Source organism: Oncorhynchus tshawytscha, linkage group LG21 (assembly GCF_018296145.1).
Source record: "Oncorhynchus tshawytscha isolate Ot180627B linkage group LG21, Otsh_v2.0, whole genome shotgun sequence".
Classification (NCBI taxonomy): Eukaryota; Metazoa; Chordata; class Actinopteri; order Salmoniformes; family Salmonidae; genus Oncorhynchus; species Oncorhynchus tshawytscha.
Window position 1 is genome coordinate 49,159 of NC_056449.1, and position 22,860 is coordinate 72,018.

The following is a 22,860-nucleotide window of genomic DNA, read 5'->3' on the forward strand; positions in this document are numbered from 1 at the left end:
AAAAATTATCAATGGAAATCAAATTTAGCAACCCACGGAGGTCTGGATTTGGAGTGACACTCAAAATGAAAGTGGAAAGCCACACTACAGGCTGATCCAACTTTAATGTAATGTCCTTAAAACAAGTCCAAATGAGGCTCAGTAGTGTTTGTGGCCTCCACGTGTCTGTATGACCTCCCTACAACGCCTGGGCATGCTCCTGATGAGGTGGCGGATGGTTTCCTGAGGGATCTCCTACCAGACCTGGACTAAAGCATCTGCCAACTCCTGGACAGTCTGTGGTGCAACACATGGATGGAGTGAGACATGATGTCCCAGATGTGCTCAATTGGATTCAGGTCTGGGGAACGGGTGGGCCAGTCTATAGCATCAATGCCTTCCTCTTGCAGGAACTGCTGACACACTCCAGCCACATGAGGTCTAGCATTGTCTTGCATTAGGAGGAACCCAGGGCCAACCACACCAGTATATGGTCTCACAAGGGGATCTGAGGATTTCATCTCGGTACCTAATGGCAGTCAGGCTACCTCTGGCGAGCACATGGAGGGCTGTGCGGCCCCCCAAAGAAATGCCACCCCACACCATGATTGAACCACCGCCAAACCGGTCATGCTGGAGGATGTTGCAGGCAGCAGAACGTTCTCCACGGTGTCTCCAGACGTGCTCAGTGTGAACCTGCTTTCATCCGTGAAGAGCACAGGGCGCCAGTGGCGAATTTGCCAATCTTGGTGTTCTCTGGCAAATGCCAAACGTCCTGCGCGGTGTTGGGCTGTAAGCACAACCCCCACCTGTGGACGTCGGGCCCTCATACCACCCTCATGGAGTCTGTTTCTGACCGTTTGAGCAGACGAATGCACATTTGTGGCCTGCTGGAGGTCATTTTGCAGGGCTCTGGCAGTGCTCCTCCTGCTCCTCCTTGCACAAAGGCGGAGGTAGCAGTCCTGCTGCTGGGTTGTTGCCCTCCTACGGCCTCCTCCACATCTCCTGATGTACTGGCCTGTCTCCTGGTAGCGCCTCCATGCTCTGGACACTACGCTGACAGACACAGCAAACCTTCTTGCCACAGCTCGCATTGATGTGCCATCCTGGATGAGCTGCACTACCTGAGCCACTTGTGTGGGTTGTAGACTCTGTCTTATGCTACCACTAGAGTGAAAGCACCGCCAGCATTCAAAAGTGACCAAAACATCAGCCAGGAAGCATAGGAACTGAGAAGTGGTCACCACCTGCAGAACCACTCCTTTATTGGGGGTGTCTTGCTAATTGCCTATAATTTCCACCTGTTGTCTATTCCATTTGCACAACAGCATGTGAAATTTATTGTCAATCAGTGTTGCTTCCTAAGTGGACAGTTTGATTTCACAGAAGTGTGATTGACTTGGAGTTACATTGTGTTGTTTAAGTGTTCCCTTTATTTTTTTGAGCAGTGTACTTCTGTAATTATATGCTATTTGGTTCGTAAGCACACCTAGCTCGGATATTAGACTATTCTTTAGTAAAGGTTGAATAGACTAATGTTCAGCTATTCCCTAACTGGCCCTCTTACACGCGTCATTCTCCCCGAGTGGCTCGCGGGTGGGTGTGCTGGCAGGATATGGCAGCACCTTCGGTTGTGCGTCAAGGCTTCTGCATAGCAAGTTTGTATGAAGGCCTGGTTATTCACAGGCAAATTGTTATACGATATGGATGTACATTTGTGTCTCTTTGTCAAGAGCAAAACTATTTTCAATCAAGAATAATTGTTCTGAAAGCAAAAATGAGGCTTCAAAGTTAAAAAAATGCAATCAAATATTTTGATATAGAGCGCAAAACTTTATGCATTTGATCCCCCCCAAATAATTTGAGAACAAAAAATATACTTGAAAACAAAACCCAAATTTAATTTCACTATCAACCACCCTCCATTTTTGCCATTTTTTGAGTGTCAGTTTGGCTACAACCAGTACAGTTCAGCCTTTCTTTCCAACATGAAGGAAGTCATAGCGGGCACCTACAAAGGACTGTGTGATGATGGCATCTCACGTAAAAGGAAGAACCACTGTACAGTTCACATACAAATCACATACAGCTCCATTATGCAATTATAGTGACAGTATCTCACCCACCTACCCATTCCCTCATCATCCTCTCCCTTCACTCGTCCCCCCCACTCCCTCATAGGTAAAGAAATTACCTACCAAAAGTAGAGAAATCCTAATGAGAGAGCTGCTGGAGGAGCACCACACCCCTTGGCGCCCATCCACTGGGGGTCGTCCTGCTGCAGACAATCCCCTATGCCTCACTGTGCAGCATTTATCCTGCAAAGTCCCTCAAACTGCTGCTCAAGATAGTTGCACACGGAGTCACTGCAAAGTCTGCCCGTCTGGCGCAAGGAGAAGGAAGCAGAGGAATGTGTTTTCTTGCTGTGTTTTCATCCAGTAAAAATGTTATGGCGGGTACTCCAGCATACAAACGCTGGCCTCAGTCAGATGTCCAGCTCCAGTTATGATATTGGCAAATGTTGTTTGTGTGTATGGTTTCTGAAAGTACAGAATAAAGAGGAATTAATAGTAATTATAATACAATATCAGGATAAAGCAATAAAACAATATTACAAAGAACTAACATAATAAACACTGCTATAATAATAATATATTGCATTGACAAAATCACAGATTTCAGTTATAACAGTAAGAAACAGTAACTGTTGAGCTCCATAAGGGAGCAGGGCAGAACAGAGCTATGCTAAATAGGCCAAATGAAATCAAACCATGGTCATATATTTTTTATTTATTAAACTAGGCAAGTCATTTGAGAACAAATTTTTATTTACAATGATGGCCTACTGTGGCCAAATTCGGACAACACTAGGCCAATTGTGCACCACCCTATTGGATTCCTAATCACGGCCGGTTGTGATACAGCCTGGATTCGAACCAGGGTGTCTGTAGTGACACATCTAGCACTGAGATGCAGTGCCTTAGACCTCTCTGGGATATGTACCGTAACACCTCGCCAACAGCCAGTGAAAGTGCAGGGCGCCAAACCAAAACAAAAATCTCAATTTATATTCCTCAAAAATACAAGTATTTTACACCATTTTAAAGATAAAATTCACAATCCGGCCACAGTGTATGATTTCAAAAAAGGTTTACAGCGAAAGCACCACAAACGATTATGTTAGGTCACCACCAACTGACAGAAAAACAGCAATTTTTCCAGCCAAAGAGAGGAGTCACAAAAAGCACAAAGAGATAAAATTAATTGCTGATGATCTTCATCAGATACGACTTCATGTTACACAATATATGTATGTTTTGTTCGATAAAGTGCATATTTATATCAAAAAATCTCATTTTACATTGGCGAGTTACGTTCAGTAGTTCTAAAACATGTGGTGATTGTGCAGAGAGCCACATCAACTCACAGAAATACTCATCATAAATGTTGATGAAAATACAAGTGTTATACATGGAATTAGAGATATACTTCTCCTTAATGCAACCGCTGTGTCACATAAATTTTTTTTTTTTTAAATTACATTAAAAGCAAACTATGCAATAATCTGAGTACAGCGTTCAGACAACAAAGCAGCCAAAACGATTGTGTAGTCAACATTAGTCAGAAATAGCATTATAAATATTCGCTTACCTTTGATGATGTTCATCAGAATGCACTCCTAGGAATCCCAGCAGACCTCGTGTAACCACGCCAGCACAGGACATCCACATCCGGCTTCATCACCTGCAGGATCATCTGAGACCCAGCCATCCGGACAGCTGATAAAACGTTGCGTTTGTCCAACCAAATCATATCTGTACAAACTGTCAGAAACCGTCTCAGGAAAGCTCATCTGCGTGCTCATCATCTTCACCAGGGTCTTGACCTGACTGCAGTTCTGCGTCGTAACCAACATCAGTGGGATAATGTTCACCACTGACACACTGGAGAAGTGTGCTCTTCATAGTTGAATCCCAGTTCCAACTGTACTGGGCAGAGGGCAGACGTATGGCACCGTTTGGGTGAGCGGTTTGCTGATGTTAACGTTGTGAACAGAATGCCCCATGGTGTTGGTGGGGTCATGGTATGGGCAGGTATAGGCTACGGACGACGAACACAATTGCATTTTATCAATGGAAATTTGAATGCACAGAGATACCTTGACAAGTTCCTGAGGCCCCATTGTCGTACCATTCATCTGCCACCATCACCTCGTTTTTGCATGATAATACACATTCCCATGTCGCAAGGATCTGTACACAATTCCTGGAAGCAGAAAATGTCCCAGTTCTTCCAAGGCCTGCATACTCACCAGACCTGTCACCCATTGAGCATGTTTGGGATGCTCTGGATTGTGGTTGTCACACCAGATAATGAATGGTTTTCTGATCCACACCCTTACCTTTTTTTTTGTTGGTATCAGTGACCAACAGATGCATATCTGTATTCCCAGTCATGTGAAATCTGTAGCTTAGGTCCTAATGAATTTATTTCAATTGACTGATTTCCTTATATGAACTAAGTCAGTAAAATCTTTGAAATTGTTGCACGTTGTGTTTATATTTTTGTTCAGTGTAGTATCGGTACCAGAATCCGCTGTTGATCTCAGAGGCTATAATTGTATATGACATCTGCTCTGGTGGGCCAACGAGAGCACAGAAATTCTATTATAACTAATCATTTGATAGAGTCCATCCTCTCTGGGTGTTTTTTTTAAGGATACTGGAAGCTATGATGAATCTTCTCGCCGCACAATGGTTATTCCAAAGGCAGTAGTGTGGTGTGGTTAAGAAACTCTGGTTATTCTGTCAGAAATAAGACTTCCTTTTGACATTATCAACATTAGCTGGCTAGCTACATCAAACAAAATATTGGCAGATAACATAAACATATTAATGATACTGGCTATCGCTGGCTGTCAGCGTCCACTGATGGGTAAAACGTTACATTTATTAGCTACCTAATGCCGCATTCACGTGCTATTATAGTCAATTCCTAGTTCCGACGGGGAAGTTGCACTTGAATAACCCTCCAAGTCGTAATTACAATTGGGAAACTGCATTAAAAAAAATGTGGCGCCTGAGCTGCAACTTTTCACCACTGACCTTTTATCTTTTCAACCAAAAGTTAACAGTTTGACAACTACAACCTTATCAAGATGGATAATGTAGCTAATGTTACGTTTCCCAGCAAGAAGACTAAGTAATTTTGCTCAAAGGGAAGGGGTAACTAAAAGAGTCACTGACAACAGCCAAAATGAAACAGGTGGGGTTTAATGAGGAGGAGTTCTGAAAGACCTAAGAGATACCCACTGTAGTGTATGGAGCTATACACTTAATGATAGTCCACAACTCCCTTGTGCTTAACAGCCAATCAGAATCACTCGAGGGTGAAGGTCAGTGAATATGTAAATGAGCGGTCTTGCAGTTTGATGCATCCCTTCATGCACGGTGTTAGATCTTACCAGGCTTCAGATATACAAGCTAAAAGTAATAGTACTTCAGTCTCCGTTGTCAAGTTAATTCTACCGTGAGGTCTAGAGCAATACATGGTGTCAGAAGTGGCACAAGGTTAAACAAAAAAAAAGAGGAAAAGATTACAGTGCTAGTTGTATGCGTGAGAACGTAGACTTCACCAGTAGGCTAATAAGAAGAGTAGCTAGTTAGCAGGCTAAAGTGAGTGAAACAACATACTTGATAGTTATCTATCAAGCTTGGGATTAGCAGCAATGCAGTCATTTACACCACCATCTCTGTTGTTATAAGGTTGCAAGTTCAAAAGCTCTGGTTCAAAACCCCCGAGCTGACAAGGTACAAATCTGTCATTCTGCCCCTGAACAGGCAGTTAACCCACTGTTCCTAGGCTGTCATTGAAAATAAGAATTTGTTCTTAACTGACTTGCCTGGTTAAATAAAGGTAAAATTAAATTTAAAAATAACGGCTGGAGATCACATATGCTGACCCGGAAAACAAGAAACTGGCCCGAGGTGATGAAAGCATTTGAAAACTACTGTGTACCACATAGGAATACTGTGTTCCAGAGACATCAGTTTTGGGCACACAAGTTCAATGAACAGGCAGGTATTGACAAGTTTATAACCGAACTGAGACCGAGAGCACGCAGCTGTGAGTTCAAAGACACTGAGGATCTAATGCTCAGGGACAAAATTGTGTTTTGCGTCACAGACAGTGAACTAAGTGAGAAACTACTCTCCATTTCAGATTTAACCCAAGCTAACCCACCGACAGACGGTGAACTAAGTTAGACACAGGAGCTGAAGCCTATGTGCGTCCACAAGCAATAGCAGACAAATTGCCCAAGCAATTCAAAGTGAAAGAGACACAGTGCCTCCACAGACTATGAGTACAAACATTAAACCAAAGGCATTGCAAGTGCAGCACAAACAAGCCCATCCACAGTTCTATGTTACAGATGCATTTGACACACCACTACTAGGCAGAGGCCTGTGTGCAGCTTGACCTCATCAGAAAATTTGTGACAGTACATGCCATACTCCGAGAAAGAGCTACTCAAGCGCTATGCATCTGTGTTTAAAGGTTTGAGTTTCCAGGCCAGCAACACATCCACATTGATCCAAAATCCCTCCTATTGTTCATGGATGAAGGAAAATCCCATATGCTGTGTTTGACAGGCTGAAAGAAACATTGGAAATTCAAGAGCAGAAATTCTTCAATCCACAGGAAGAGATTGAAATACAAGCTGATGCATCCAAAGATGGATCAAATCAAAGTTTATTTGTCACGTGCTCCGAATACAACAGGTGTAGACCTTACATTGAAATACTTACAGGCTCTAACCTACTCTGCTCTGATGCAAGGTCAACAGCCTATAGCCCTTGCATCCAGAGCTTTGTCTGGGGCAGAACAAAACTATGGCCACAGAAAAATAACTCCTGGCAATCGTGTTCGCACTGAAGAGGTTCCACCAGTATGTTTATGGTGTCCCGGTCAGAGTTCAATCTGACCACAAACCACAAGACTATAATCACCAAGTATTGGAAAGGTGCATGCCCGTCTTCAAAGGATGCTGCTTCAAATACAGAAATATAACATTCACATCATCTACACCCCAGGTAAAGACATGTTGATAGCAGACACGCCAATCAGGGCTCTTTCCCAGAATGCCACACAAAGTGTAACCTCAGTGTTGAGAAAGTAATTCACGCAGTCTCCGCACATCAACCACTGGAGGGTGCTGTTACGCAACAGCTGGGAGCAGTCACAGATGTAGACTATGAGATGCACAGAGATGGATGGCCAGACAGGAAGAAAAGTGCACCACTGAAAGCGCAACCCTACTGGGACATCAGAGACTCTTTACATGGAAGATTGACTACTCATGGTAAACAAACATTACCAAAGACTTTAGAGATGATACTTAATAGGCTCCACATTGCACATCAGCGCATGCCAGAGCTCTCACCCCCAGGTGGTAACGGTAGGTAACAACACATCTGCCACGCTGATCCTCAACACGGGGCCCCTCAGCGGTGCGTGCTCAGTCCCCTCCAGTACTCTCTGTTCACTCATGACTGTACGGCCAGGCACGACTCCAACACCATCATTAAGTTTGCAGATGACACAACAGTGGTAGGCCTGATCACTGACAACGATGAGACAGCCTATAGGGAGGAGGTCAGAGACCTGGCCGTGTGATGCAAGGATAACAACCTCTCCCTCAACATGATCCAGACAAAGGAGATGATTGTGGACTACAGGAAAAGGGTACCGAGCACACCCCTGTTATATTCCCGAGCACACTGTTATATTCGGTGCATGTGACAAATAAAATTGGTAAAAACTAAAAACTGCCCAACAACCTAAAGGAATCAATCCTACCACACAGTGCTTGACTCTCCATGGCAAAAAAAACAAATCACTGCTGATATCTTTGAGTTCCAAGGACACTCATTCCTTCTGATAGTGGACTTCTACTCCAAAAATTCAGAGGTGCTCAGGCTGCCGGATCAGGTACTGTCATAGCAAAGTTTAAAGCCGTGTTTGCTTGACATGGTATTGCAACTGAACTGACTGCAGATCATGTATCATTTGCAAGTGCTGAAATGGCCCAGTTTGCAAAAGAGTGGGGTTTCAAAATCATTCATTCTAGTCCAGGGTTTCACCAGTCAAATGGAATGTCTGAGTGGACCATTCAGTCAGTGAAAAACATGCTGAAGTCGACAGAATAGACAGGTATTGACCCTCACGCAGCTCTCCTGAACCTGCAAAACACACCTTTCACGAGTCTGCAGTACTCCCCACCTCAGCTACTCATTGGACGTGTCCTACACTCCAACCTACCTAAAGTAGCCCTTCAGCCAGTGACTCCCAAAAATGATGGGGAGTCATGGCTTTAAAAACAGACAGCTGCAGCAGAAGACAAGCTATGACAAAACAACATCACCACTTTGTTCCGGGAGGGGAAAAGTGTGCATGGAGATGGCGAAAGAATGGCAGCCAGCAACAGTGTTGAGAATCAGAGATGAACCAAGATCCTATGATATCATCACACCTGCAGGAGCTCGCTACCGCAGAAACAGAGAGCATCTCAGACCTGACAGAACAGCCAGGTACAGGGACAAAAAAAAAGAGATGTCACAAATCACTGATTCTGATTCAGACCAGGAGGTTGAAGAGACGACACAAATGAACACTGATGGAACATGACAAATGACAAAGCACCAGTACCCTCTTTCGTAGAGACACACACCAGTCAGTATACCAGAGCAGGCAGTGTTTGAGTCAAAAGTAAAGCCTGGTATTGTAAGTGAAACTAGAGCACTACAGCAGTTTTAACAAGACTATATTCATGTCAACAACAAAAAAGTATTGTTAAAAAGTTGTTTAATTGTAAGCTGAGAGTGCGATGTAGTATATGGAGCTATATACCTTTAATGATAGTCCATAACTCTTGTGTTTAACAGTCAATCGGTGTTACTCAAGGTTGAAGGTCAAGGGGATATGTAAATGAGCGGTCTTGCAGTTTGATGTGTACACAATGTTAGTTCTTACCATGCTTAGGATATGAATCTAAAAGTAATATTACTTCAGTCTCCATTGTCAAGTTAATTATACCGTGAGGTCTAGAGCATGACAGCCACCATGAGCTCCCACTAAATCTCCCCAAGAAGAGAAAAACAAAAGAAAAACCCACACCAAACTTAAAGACAGGAAGCAAACCAGAAAGTTGAGCAACACTAAAACAGGGAAGATCAAAGGAATGAGAGAGACAAATAAATAGGGAGAGACAAATAAAGGTTTTGACCCTCCACATCTCTCAAGACAACTGGAACACTGGGCCAGACACTCTTAAATAGCACCTGGGCCAGCACAGGTGAAACACCTTCCCACTAACGAGATGGTAACCAATTGGTGTGCCATACATGCTCCTGTGTTATACGGTGCCAACCTCAAAACATACTGTAAATGGAAAACCAAAACCTGTAACACTAGTTAGACCATATTTTCAATGTTAGTTTACTTTATTATTAGCAACGTTACCTAGCTTATCAAGCTAGATAAAATGTTATTGGTTGAAGAATTGTTCCAACTTCAAAAGCATTTGAACACTGTCATGTTCGACTTAGCGCTTCCCAGTTTCCCATTTCCCATGTGCACTTGAAGCCAGCATTACTAAGAATCCAACTTTAGCTAATTAGTGATAATGTGATAAAAAGCTTGTTAGCTAGCTAATGTTAGCCAACTAGCTACCTGTTTTGTTTAAAAATAACAATATATCGCCTCGAACTTTAGACTTTTTTTTTTAGGTGTATGGTTCTCTTCCTATAATATTAATAAGTGATCTTATCGGCCAGACATCATCTCAGACAAAGCATTTTAGTTACAATGCCTTCTGAAAGTATTCATACCGATTGACTTGAATTCAAAATAGAAACTTTTTTTTTCTCACCCATCTACAATGAGAAAGTCAAAACATGTGTTTACACATTTTTTCTAATTTATTGAAAATGAAATGCAGTAGTATACATAAGTATTCACACACCTGAGACAATACTTTGTAGAAGTACCTTTGGCAGCAATTACAGCTGTGAGTCTTTCTGGCCATGTTGGCCATGTTCTGTTATAATCTCCACCCGGCACAGCCAGAAGAGGACTGGCCACCCCTCATAGCCTGGTTCCTCTCTAGGTTTCTTCCTAGGTTCCGGCCTTTCTAGGGAGTTTTTCCTAGCCACCATGCTTCTTCACCTGCATTGCTTGCTGTTTGGGGTTTTAGGCTTGGTTTCTGTACAGCACTTTGTGATCAGCTGATGTAAGAAGGACTTTATAAATACATTTGATTGATTGATTCTGGGTAAGTCCCTGGTCTTTGGTTGAATCTGTGTTTAAAATTCATTGTTCGACTGAGGGACCTTACAGATAATTGTGAGGTACAGAGATGAGGTAGTCATTAACAAATCATGTTAAACACTATTATTGCACACAGAGTCCATACAACTTATCATGTGACTTGTTAATCACATTTCTACTTCTGAACCTATTTAGGCTTGCTATAAAAAGGGTTGAATACATATTGACTATAGACGTTTCAGCTTTTCATTTTTAATGAATTAGTACAACATTTGAAAAACATAATTCCACTTTGACATTATGGGGTATTGTGTGTAGGCCAGTGATTAAAAAAAATCTACATTTAACCCATTTAAATTCAGGCTGTAACACAACAAAATGTGGAAAATGTCAAGGGGTATGAATACTTTCTGAAGGCACCTTCCGGAGCCTTCCAGAATCTCCTTCCGGAGCATTGCATTGTAGACGACAGGAAAGGGTTATGTACAGTTGTTTACGAAAGTTAAATCAGGAAGGCTGGTATGTACATATCTACCTCAATTACCTCGACTCGGTACTGGTACACTTTGCAAATAACCAAGTTATCGTTTCTTATTGTGTATCTATTATTACTTTAGTTTTTTTAACGTGTTTTACTTTCTATTATTTCTCTATTTTATTTCTCTCTGCATTGTTAGGAAGTAAGTAAGTAAGTGTTTCACTGTTAGACCAACACCTGTTGTCTACAAAGCATGTGACGAATACAATTCGATTTGCTTAAATTCCTAAGTAAGAAGTGTATAATTGTTATATACTCTAATTGTAAGTGATTGCTGATTCATCCAAAGAGTGAATCGTTACATGAGTGGATCTGTGTCACCCTCATGTTGACAGTGTTCATTGCTCCACAGGCTAGTGGTCCTTTACGGAACAACAGTAAAGACATGGGGAACCGGACCTCCATCCGGATGAGTTACCCGGAGGGATGCCCCAAGTTCTGGGAGTTTGTTGACCCTGAGTTGCAGTTTGCGGCAGTGGTCTACAAGGCTGAGACTTCAAGTGGATCAGAGCAATGATCAACAGACAGAGAGTAGTGAGTTGCAAAGACCACCACCAGAAACATGAACAAAATATTAATGTGAAGACACAGAATTGAATCTGGTAATGGTTGTTGAATTTGTAAAGAGCTCAGACATGACTTAGTGATTTGAAATAAAAAATGACCCTGTCAGCTTCTTTGCCTAACATCAGATTAGTTTTTTGTTTCAGTCACTTTGGGACTGGCTGTTTTCCTGGCAGAAGGTGCCAGAGGAAAAGGATACCAGTAGACTGATCAAAGTTTCGGATCTTGAATCTGGAGATCATCAGACAGATGGCGATGGAACTGTTGGACGTCTCTAGGGCTGGAACCAGGTCAGACAACCTTTCACCAATTACACAGCACACATAACATCATCACACAGCAGACTTACAAAACATTTTTATGCCCTAACTTCGCTGATATAAAAGGGAGAATGATAAAGGTGCTCCACGAGTTGGAATGCACATAATCATACCAGTTTGTCACACCCTGATCTGTTTCACCTGTCTTTGCGATTGTCTCAACCCACCTCCAGGTGTCACCTGTTTTCACCATTAGTCCCTGGGTATTTATTCCGGTGTTCCCTGGTTGTCTGTTGCCAGTTTGTCTTGTCTTATCAAGTCAACCAGTGTGGTTTTCTGTGCGCATGCCGTTTCGTATCTCTCTTTTGATAGTCCTCCTGTGTCTGCTTCTGGGTCTTGCCCTGTGCCCTTATACAGTTGGTAAATTGTTTATCTTTCCTTTATCTTGCCTATTTCCAGGGGATGGCAGACTTAAACTCAATATTGACAGATGTTATTGTTCCCTTTGTGGGCATCAAAAATGTGTCAATACGTTTTCTGACTGGACTGCAAACTCTTCTATGACTTGATGCATGCAAATGTGGCATTTGCATGGGCTAGATGTGGGCAACATAATGGAAAACAAGGAAGCTGCACACTTTGCTGCTCAGCTGAAACAACAGGCTTAAGTACTGTACCAGTACTTCCATTTACAATTCCCTCTATACCTGAAGTATAATTGCTGCTAAAATGTAATTTAAAAAAAATAATATATATAAAGAGCTTATTGACAATTCATCAGAGTAAATGGTAGCATAAAGCAAAAAATAGTTCCCATAAATATTTTTAGGTCTCTTGTAGTATGAACAGATTCACTAACAGATGTTTATATTTTTATGGATTTGATATGAAGTTTAATGTTCCGTTCTTCCACAATAGATGTCTGATGTCTTGGTTGTTTTGTCATCACTTATTTTTTTGTTTATGTTTTTTCTTTTTTAATATCACCATAATTGGCCTGGTTGTCAGTAAAGAAAAGAGACTGACATTGTTTGAGCTGTTTTTTGGGGGGTTGTGTCATGGAACATATCAGAACCCTTTTAATGTGCCTCTGTAGAAGACCAGAGTAGTTCAATCTCCTGCTGCAGTAATGCTATTCTTCCTATAGATGGAGTGGGAAATACTAAAGTCTAGATCCATCTAGATGCATGGGCTTCAAAAACATGTTTTTATCACCCCATTTTCCAGTGCAGGGTTAGTTTTAAAGTGTAATGGTTAAGATTAGAATTGAATTGTGGGTGTTGGATCTTAGCCTAGGTCAAGTTTTCCTTAGGACCCAAAACAAGTAAACATATCCCCCCCCCCCTCTTTAATTCATACATAATGTTCTCTTTATCATGATGCGAATATTCAGTCATTTTTATTATTGTAGTTCACCTTGTAGACTTTCAAAAGAGAGCATAATATGTTAAAAGTTCTTTAAAACTGAACATCGGTAATGTAAGGAATAAAATCTACACTACATCAAAAAAACTTTCAACAATTCAAATAACTCGATTTTTATATTTTCACTACCTTCTTTCAATCTAACGGCTTAAGATGAGATTGATTCCTGGCAGCCACAGCTTGCTTTCCATTTGCTCTGTCTTTTTTTTTCCCAGACAGACAGAAGTTATATATACAGGATACTAGTGTTTCCTCTCCGGCTCCAGCCCCAATTTGAAGGACTGTAAAAGCCTGAATGGGTTCCAGCTTCGAAAGCTTAGCGGCGCTAGAAGAAAACAGATTGCTCTTACTGACAGTGCGCTCAGCTAAATACTTTAAGAACCAGATTGTCCTGTTGCAAATGGTGTTGGAGACTAAATATACAAGGTCTACTATTAGTTGAAATTCTCCTCTCGGCATGAGAAGTGAAAGTAAAGTACTTATTTTCTTTAATACAAATGCCCTTTATTACATGACAATGAATGTCATTTATTGGAATTCATTTGTTTTTAAATCCATGTGACTTTTGTAGCCTTTTAGAAAAGTGAGTATTTGAAAAGTTTGAACTTGTAGTAATTATTTGAAAAGGCAAAAGTTAATTTAAGGCAGAACAACATTATTCAATCTCTGTTGACCTTTGAAGAACCGTTGGATGCAATACCCTCTAAATAATTATAACATATTTTTCAACCAGTCTCCAAATTCTATTAAATGGACTTCAGTTCTGGAAAATACTGATCTTGGGGGCCACCAACAGTGGTGACGTTGACAAGTCCTTTTGGGATGTCCTTTCTATGACTCTTGCCTGAAAGAGACGTATTGTAGTCTATGATGAAGTGTGAGCACATAATATCACACAAGATTTAAACACACACACGAGGTAGCTTTAGATGGAAAATTAAATTACTTTGCATCATGTGTTATTCATATTCATAATTACAACTTTGTAAGGAAAATTTCATAGATTCTCTCTCTACAGCTGCAATAACCTGTTTGAAGGTGTAGTGTATGAGGTTAGCAGTACATGAGATAGTAATTTAAAGGTGTTTAATGATCATGAATATCCATTCAAATACATGAACAACAGTTTCTTTATATCTGGTTAGAAAGTGCTTGATGAGCACAGAACAACAGTCAGAGAATGTTCATGCTGAAAAGGAAAGGGAGGTCACTTTTAAATGTATCAATATGGGATGTTGTTAAATACTGAGCACAGGTAGCAGAGAATAACCCATTTTACTTCATTCATTCTTCAACACATGAAAACAGTTGCCGAATAAAATACCATTACTGTATGTCATATTATTTCACGTTACGTTCTAGTCATATATATGTATGAGCGCTTTCAATAGTTAGTTTCCATTGTCCAGGAATAACAAATCATACTGTCAAGAAAACAACGTGTACATCATTGAAAAGGCATTGGGATTTATAGTTGAATACAAATGTTATAATTTCAGTTATGAACTCTTATAATCACTGCTGTCTCTGCCTTCAGTTTGTCCTGTGTGGCTCAGTTGGTAAAGCATGGCACTTGGGTTGTGGGTTCAATTCCCATGGAGGACCAGTACAGAAAACAAAAAAGGATGAAAATTGTACGCGATCACTATTGTAAGATGCTCAAGATAAGAGCATCTGCTAAAGGACTAAAATGTCATTGTCGTGTGATTAAACAATCTGACATCATCCACCAGGCATATGCTTGCATGTTTGCATAAAGAACATCCAATGCTGTCTCCACACTTTCAACTGTTCATTCCAACACATGACAGGCAGAAAGATATCCATAACTGGTGATTGTTGATATGCCTGCTAGCTCAAAAGGTATCAAGTAGGCCTATGAAATTAGGTCCATCATATGTCTAAGTGCCTGCTTTTGTAGTCCCCTCCCAGGAGGGGCCTTGAAGAACCTCAAGAAGAGGTGTGAAGAGCTGCTTTATTTCAAGGGCCTTGTTTATAAGAAGTCTGGTTCACGCCACTGATTTTAGTCCTGCAAAAGACATAAAAGCATGTATCAAGATGTGAAAACAATCTCCTGTGGGTGCATATCAAGAGGTGCTGGGATGTGTACAAATAGAACTGTAAAAATAAAGCTTGCATGCATATCCAGTGACCTCATAGGTGCCCGAGTTGTAAGTACATGGGGTAGAAAAATATAAACCATTCCAGGAAAATAACTGCTTTGTCAGATCAGATGCAGAGTAGAATTGAGTGGGACAAAACCAAATTCTTTGGCCCTCTCTTTAGCGTTGGATGCAAACCAACCAAAACATTTTCCTTATTGTGTTTCTATAAAGAGACAGATTCTTCTTTCCCCATTTTACCTCCTTATTGAGGGCAACGACACATGCCAGAGAATTTGTACATTTGTTTAAGACTTAATGGTGTTAGTTTGTTTGTTGTACTAAATTATTTACAGTATACTGTTTGGTGTTTATGATTCTATTTCCATGCATTTGTTTTCCAAATACTTCTAACAATAAGTATTTCATTTTACATGTGAATATCCATACATCTTTGATTTGATTAACATGATGTTTAAAACATTACACATATAAGTATTATTTACATGCTAGATTTGACATTTTATTGGGAAAAAGTTCCATTGAGTAGACAATAAGTGAATTCAGAGCAGAGTTCAGGGCTTTAAATGAGTGCAGGACTCAGCTCTAAATGACTTAAATCAGTATGCATTGAAAAAAACCTTTTCCCCCCTGAAGTTTCCCCTCAGACTCACTGGCTCTCTCTGACAAAGGGATTTCTTTCTTACACAGCTACCCCCCCCCCTCTCTCTCTCTCTTGTAACAGCTGCTGCTCAGTGCTGTATCCTGAGAGAGTGATGATCAGTGTGTTTTTTTTTTTTTTTCAAAGTGTTTTTTTGGAACAGATGGCCAGGGGAGAGCTGGGGAATGTGCCAGCACTGTGCTGGGGAATGTGCCAATTCCTGCAGAGAGTGAGTTCTCTGGGCTTCAGCTCGCGTGCCTTCACCCTGCCCTCTGCCCTGAGTGGCGCCAGCAGGACTTCCCAACTAGAGTTACGAACATCTGGTGTCTGGGACTGACAGGGGAAAAAAAGCAGCTCAGCTTGTTTCCTTGTGAATGCTCTTATGCTAAGGAAACACATTAGCTCACAGTGAGGGAGAGAGAGCTAGAGAGAGCCGAGCACTAGGAGTGCAGGGAAAAGTTATGTGCATGTAACTATGTAGGATATGTAATCTATGAACAAACACCTAATTCCTCATTGTATTATTATTTTCTTTATTAAGAAAAGTTTTCAAATATTTTCAACAACCGGTTTACAGGGGATGTAAAAAAAAAGTTTGAAGTTGTAATTTGTGGTTTACAAAATATGTATGTAATGTATATGAAATACAACTTGTTTATAGTTTTTTTTAAGTTACTGTATTTATTTATTCAGTACTTTAATGAATAGTCAGGGGTAATCAACCTATTTGAAAACAATTGTGTTATGTTATGTTATGAGTTTTGGAAATAGATGAAGAGCAGCTGGAATCATCTCTGTGAAATTTACCCAAATGACATCATTTTTTTTATTTTATTAAATACGTTTGGGCATTTACTTTCCAGATATGATTAAATGACTAACAGTGAGTTTTGAAACTTAGATTAAATTATAATGTTGTTTCACCAAGAAAGAAAATGGGGGAAAGCGAATGAGAGGGTGATCTAGAGAATAAACGAGAGATAGTCTTCTCCTCTGTCACTCTGACGGGACAGATGAGGAACTGGGGGAGTAATCGATAGAACAGTGTTAAAACCTTAATTAATGTGTAAATTAACGTTCTCCATGCTTGGATCTCATCTGGGCATTAAAAACCCTGTTGATTTATAGAGAGGCCATGCAGATGTGTGGATCCAGGAGAGGGCTGGAGGAAGTTCAGCCTCAGTTTACATGACTCCCAGTGTCATAAAACTGCACACAAAGGCATCAATCACCTCTTTTATTCACCCGGGGCACTTTTTCTCCTGTTCTGGACAAAAAACTGGCGGAACACCCAGTTCTCTTTCAAACACGAGTTGATGATGATTTAATTTAATGGGATCCCTATTAGGCAAAGGAATGCCTCTCTTAATTGGTGAGAGTGTATTCTTTCCTCTTTTGTTATCATTATCATTAGAATTACCATCCCTCTGTCTGTCGCACTGCCCCATGTTTTCCCCCCGAACCATCAAATTATCTTTGCCGCTTCCTGATCAGTAAAAGGGAAGTTTTCACTGCTGTGATATCATCAATTCACCAGTCATTCAAACACGTCATATAGTTTTGTTAGGAAATAACATGACAGTGAAGGAGGAGAGGTGTTTAACTAGTAGAAAGAAAGGAAAGAAAAGCTCTATTCAATTAGCTTTATTTGAAAGTTAAATATCCATGACCAATTATTTTATTGGTCTTGTATGGTCACCTGTTGCTATTTATCAATGGCTTTGTTTAGCCATAAGCACAGTTTATGTTTCAAGCTTATTGATATGCTATATTGTCAAAAACATGTTTGAATTAGAAGCTAGCTTTGACTTGGCTTTCCATTACCTCTCTGTAACTACTAATGCTTCAGAGTCCCTGCTCTGTTTTTGATGGCCTTGAACTTTATAGCAAACTTATTACAATACCTCAGCAATGTCTCCATCTGTGTGCTTGAGTACTTTCCACGTACAGGAGTCCATTTCCATGTCAATGTCTCAACCCATCTTGTCATTGCTGCATGTGGCCTTCAGCCAAAGAACACAAGCACAGGGTAAAATCCCAGGCCAGACGTTTATGCACAGGGTAAAATCCCAGGCCAGACTTTTATGCACAGGGTAAAATCCCAGGCCAGACTTTTATGCACAGGGTAAAATCCCAGGCCAGACGTTTATGCACAGGGTAAAATCCCAGGCCAGACGTTTATGCACAGGGTAAAATCCCAGGCCAGACTTTTATGCACAGGGTAAAATCCCAGGCCAGACGTTTATGCACAGGGTAAAATCCCAGGCCAGACGTTTATGCACAGGGTAAAATCCCAGGCCAGATGTTTATGCACAGGGTAAAATCCCAGGCCAGACTTTTATGCACAGGGTAACATCCCAGGCCAGACTTTTATGCACAGGGTAACATCCCAGGCCAGACTTTTATGCACAGGGTAAAATCCCAGGCCAGACTTTTATGCACAGGGTAAAATCCCAGGCCAGACTTTTATGCACAGGGTAACATCCCAGGCCAGACTGTCATTAGACAAAATCCTAAATACTGAATCTTGCCTTCCCTTCTCTTCTCTTCCCTAGATCCAATTTACCTTTCTCTTCTTGGAGCGTCCCTCGGCCTGCAGGGTGCGGGTGCACTGCTCCACACACTCTCTGAAGCTCATGTTGCCGTTATCTGGGGTGTAGTCCAGGTCTGCAAGCTGAGCCAGCGACAGGATGTAGTTGCAGGCGATTCTTAATATAGCCAGCTTTGACAACTTCTGTCCATAGGAGTAGCAGGGCACCTGTATAGGGTTACAATTTGGTTAGGTTTGGTCATACACAGAGTGTACAAAACATTTGGAACACCTTCCGCATATTAAGTTGCATCCCCCCAACCCCCTCTTTTGCCCTCAGAACAGCGTAAATTTGTCAGGCCATGGACTCTACAAAGTGTCAAATGTGTTCTACAGAGTTGCTTGCCCATGTTGACTCCAATATTTCCCACAGTTGTGTCAAGTTGGCTGGATATCCTTTGGGTGGTGTGAAAAACCCAGCAGCGTAGCAGTTGTTGACACACTCAAGCCAGTGCACCTGGCACCTACTACCATACCCCATTCAAAGGTACTTTCAATATTTTGTCTTGCCCATTCACTCTAAATGGCACACATACACAATCCATGTCTCAATTGTCTCAAGGCTTAAACATGACTCTTTAACCTGTCTCCTTCCCTTCATCTACACTGATTGAAGTGGATTTAACAAGTGACATCAATAAGGGATCATAGCTTCACCTGGTCAGTCTATGTCATGGAAAGGACCGGTGTTCCTAAAGTTTCGTACACTCATGGTATATCATATACTGATATGAGCGGATGGTACGGCCAAGTTTAGGAGATTTTTAGTTAGGCTACTGTATATGCTCTTTAGTTACTGTTGTTGGTGTCAGTTGGTGTCACGTGACAGTTTTCCACCATGTCTTTCTAAGTGCCAAAGCAGCTGGTGATGACATGACACAGTAAAAGGGTTCACAGCGAAAATGTCCCTGTTTTTTGTTTTCAAAGGGATAGATATTTCATGTTGGATTTGGTAAACGTAAAAGTTATTTGTTTTAGTTGACATTGATAGTTCATAGTACACATACATGCTGTATCAGGCCTATTGGAGTGTGAAGAGGTTTCCTTTGTCATTAAGAAACTTGTTCCCTGTTTCCTATGCATTTGACATCTTGTTTCTGCCATTGTGAGAGGTGACATTTCAATTGTTTGGACTGATGTCTTAAAGATTTTGTACTGTTCATTCTCATATCTTTAATGTGGCCGAACAAACTGTGCATTATCTACACTGAAATTCATTTAATAAACTATCTATAAAAGGGGCCATATAGTTAGTACTCAAGTAGGTCTATTGTATAGTGAAATTCCCCATCATTTTCATAATGCACATAACTCCATACAGTTGACACACTGAAATGGGAATTTAAGTGCAACAACTTACTCTGAGTTCAGCATAAACATAACATTCTGTACAAGAGGCCTCATTGTGTGTTTAGTGAATTCAGTGGAAATACCTGCTTTCTCAGCGCCTCAAAGGCTGCACTGATGGTATGCACCCGGGTCCTCTCTCTGGCATTAGCCAGTAGCCTCCGTGTCTGCTGAACGGCTCTGATCTCAGTGATGACGCCAGACGTTTCTCCCAGCCGTTTCCTTGGCGATTCCATTAGGTCGCTGCTATTGATGTAGGACGCCTGAGAAGCTGAGGAGAGGGACCTCTCGGAGCGCTGGCACTGGACGACCCGGGACTGTAATGTGTGATCAGACACAAATGACTGTTGATGGTCATAACTTGTAACCTGTGGGAATGTGCTGTGAAAGGAGTCTCTGCTTGTTGATGTTGACTCGGATAAAGGCTGCGACTGTGATGGGAGCGTCCCAGTAACTGTAGATGGTAAAGCATTTATCCTCATGTCAATAGCAATATTCGGGTTATCAGACGAAATGATCGATTTCTCCACAGATAAAACTGTACCAGTGTCCTGCAGTCTTTTTTGGACACGGTTTCTACATGTATCTTCCATCAGTTCCACCATAGAGTCGTCTTCCACTCTTAAATCATCCGCGAAACTTTGGACTTCTTCACTGGTGACACGTTTTGGGTCCCGACCTTTTCGTTTAAACTTTTTATTCCCAGTTGCATCCTTTGCATTGATTGTTTTCCAGCCATCGCTGAGTAGATGTGGATTCCTCATTTCAACACAAATACGCACTGTGCACAATTGAAAACCAACAGTGCCACTGCCTTATAAACGAAATATGTAGGTAGTAATATTGCGCAACAGTACAATAATAATATTCTATTGTAATTGAATCAATATAACAAAGTCGGATAGGTCCCTTTGCAATGCAGCACCCTGATTCTAATGATAGATATGCTTCAACAAGCTTACGAGGCCTATATATAACAACAAGAATAGACTGCATGTGCAGGCGCGTGTTGCTCCCGTGGATTCCGAGCATCTTCTGAACCATCCAAAATTGCCAGTATTTTTTGTGAATGTGCTCTGAGGTTCATCTGTATTTGTTTAGCCTCAGTTTACATATAAGCCCCTGTCGGTGAGATAAATCGCCACGCCGCCTACAGCGAGAGACCGCCCAAAATCCTTCTTGCGGTGCGTAAGAACAGATTAACCCCTACGGTGACTTTTGTGGACCGGCCTACAGGACAATTATAATGGCAATAGTTATCGTCATAAATGCTGTACACGTTTTTATATCACAATCTGTATGCATTGCAAATACATTTTACATAGGATATACATGAGAGCTGGGGTAAAGAGTTTTTGGGGGGTCTTTATTGAGCATTCAAAACTTAAATAAAACCACTATAGTGCACATGGTAACAGTGATAGAGTATACTTTTTGATGCGTCTGTTTATAGAAAATAATGTTTTTCATACATACTGTGACACCTACTGGAACATGGCAGACTAATAGAGGGAACAGTCCTCAGATCTATTGAAGCACTGGAAGAAGTTAGTACAATGCTGCCACCTACTGCAGAATCTCTCTCTCTCTCTCCCTCTCTCTCTCTCTCTCTCTCTCTCTCTCACTTTCTGTGTGTGTGTGCATGAAGGCCCTTTCTGACTAAAATGTGAATATGTAAATAGTTGAAGGTATTATGAAATAGTTCATTTGGTTGGTACACATGCAGAAGACAAACAAATATTTTGTACACACAAAACAAATAGGAAGCCTTTCATGTGATAAAGGACCAAACTACTGTATGTCATGTGATAGAGATAAAGGACCAAACTACTGTATGTCATACAACTTTTTAGCGTCAGTGACCAGCCCTAATGTCAGAACAATTTTCTTGAGTGGAGAGATCCAAACAAGCTTTGGCTTTAGCTCTTTCTTTTTTAAACACAAAGGCCTCCAGTTGTTCCTGGGCAGAGTGCCAGCCACTCAGCGACCTGCTTCTTCCTCCTGATATTAAATTGCTCTGGCATGTACTCTGCCCTGGCTGATGCTAGCCCACCACCAGGCCTCAAGAGTAAATCTTTCCAGCTGGCACTGTTGCCGTGCTGCTCTGGTGAGGTAATTTATAGCTTTTCGGTAAGGGTCTTAGTTAAAATTTAGTTTTCACCATACTCATTTGGAGGCATATCTGTTTTGTTTTGTCCTATTTCCTCTTTCCAACCAATTTCAACTGTTACTTTGTTGCATTACACTGCATTAGCCAATAATTGGACTATTGTAGTCCGATTCTGACCCAAGTTACGCGCTCGTAAATGGAACATAATTCCCTTTTATGCACTTTTCTCTTTACATGTATTTGTACCTTGAATGTACCTTGAATTCAGGCATGAGAAAAAATTGATATTCATCCGCTATTCATTGGGGTATAGTGACAGTATAGTGGTTGATTTACCGGGTTGATTTATCATTTCAAGAATGTTTTAATTATATGCCACTACTGGCAGCCAGTAGCCACTTTCAGTTATGCCCACATACCTTTTACAACTGCACTGACTTTAGTATTAGCTTCCTTATATTTAGCATAATTCCATTACATCGTTAGTTTTACCTTCCTTCTGTCACGTTCATGTGGTTGGTCCTTAGGATCACTTGCAATAGTGAATCGTATTCGGCTTACAGTATTACAAGTTGTGCAATAATTTGGAATAATTTGGAGCATTATGGAATGCAGACCATAGCCGTTTAAACCTGGAGCCTGGCACACATGGTTCACGAGGACTGGACCATTGTAATCACAGGTCCAGGATTAGTGAGGATTCTTAGGGCAAATTTGTAGGACTACTGTTCAAACCGCTATTGTACACATCCGCCCCATATATGCTGAACAAAAATATAAAGGCAACATGCAACAATTTCATAGATTTGACTGAGTTACAGTTCATATGTGGAAATCAGTCAATTGAAATAAATGAATTAGGCCCTAATCTATTGATTTCACGTGACTGGGAATACAGATATGCATCTGTTGGTCACATATACCTTAAAAAATGGGCCTCACAATGGGCCTCAGG

The 22,860-nt window shown here is 41.1% G+C and overlaps 1 protein-coding gene and 1 long non-coding RNA gene across 4 annotated transcripts; one reads left to right on the forward strand and one right to left on the reverse strand.

Annotated features, from left to right (window-relative positions):
• The first annotated feature begins 10,740 nt into the window (after positions 1–10,740).
• On the forward strand, positions 10,741–18,536 carry LOC112220721. Of its 3 annotated transcripts, none has more exons than XR_002948904.2 (4): positions 10,741–10,827; positions 11,199–11,448; positions 11,544–11,700; positions 18,414–18,536. It is a non-coding gene; the product is annotated as an uncharacterized LOC112220721 (long non-coding RNA). The 3 variants fall into 3 exon arrangements; XR_002948905.2 differs by having other exon boundaries at positions 11,199–11,380; XR_006079510.1 differs by lacking the exon at positions 18,414–18,536 and adding an exon at positions 16,006–16,432 and having other exon boundaries at positions 11,199–11,380.
• Positions 14,167–20,982, reverse strand: LOC112220720 (protein atonal homolog 8). The gene is made up of 3 exons (XM_024382577.2): positions 19,882–20,982; positions 18,425–18,616; positions 14,167–15,124 (listed from the first exon to the last, which is right to left on the reverse strand). Exons 1-3 carry the CDS (start codon positions 20,557–20,559, stop codon positions 15,119–15,121), a joined length of 876 nt encoding a protein of 291 aa, XP_024238345.1. The 5' UTR covers positions 20,560–20,982; the 3' UTR covers positions 14,167–15,118.
• Between the last annotated feature and the right edge of the window lie 1,878 nt (positions 20,983–22,860).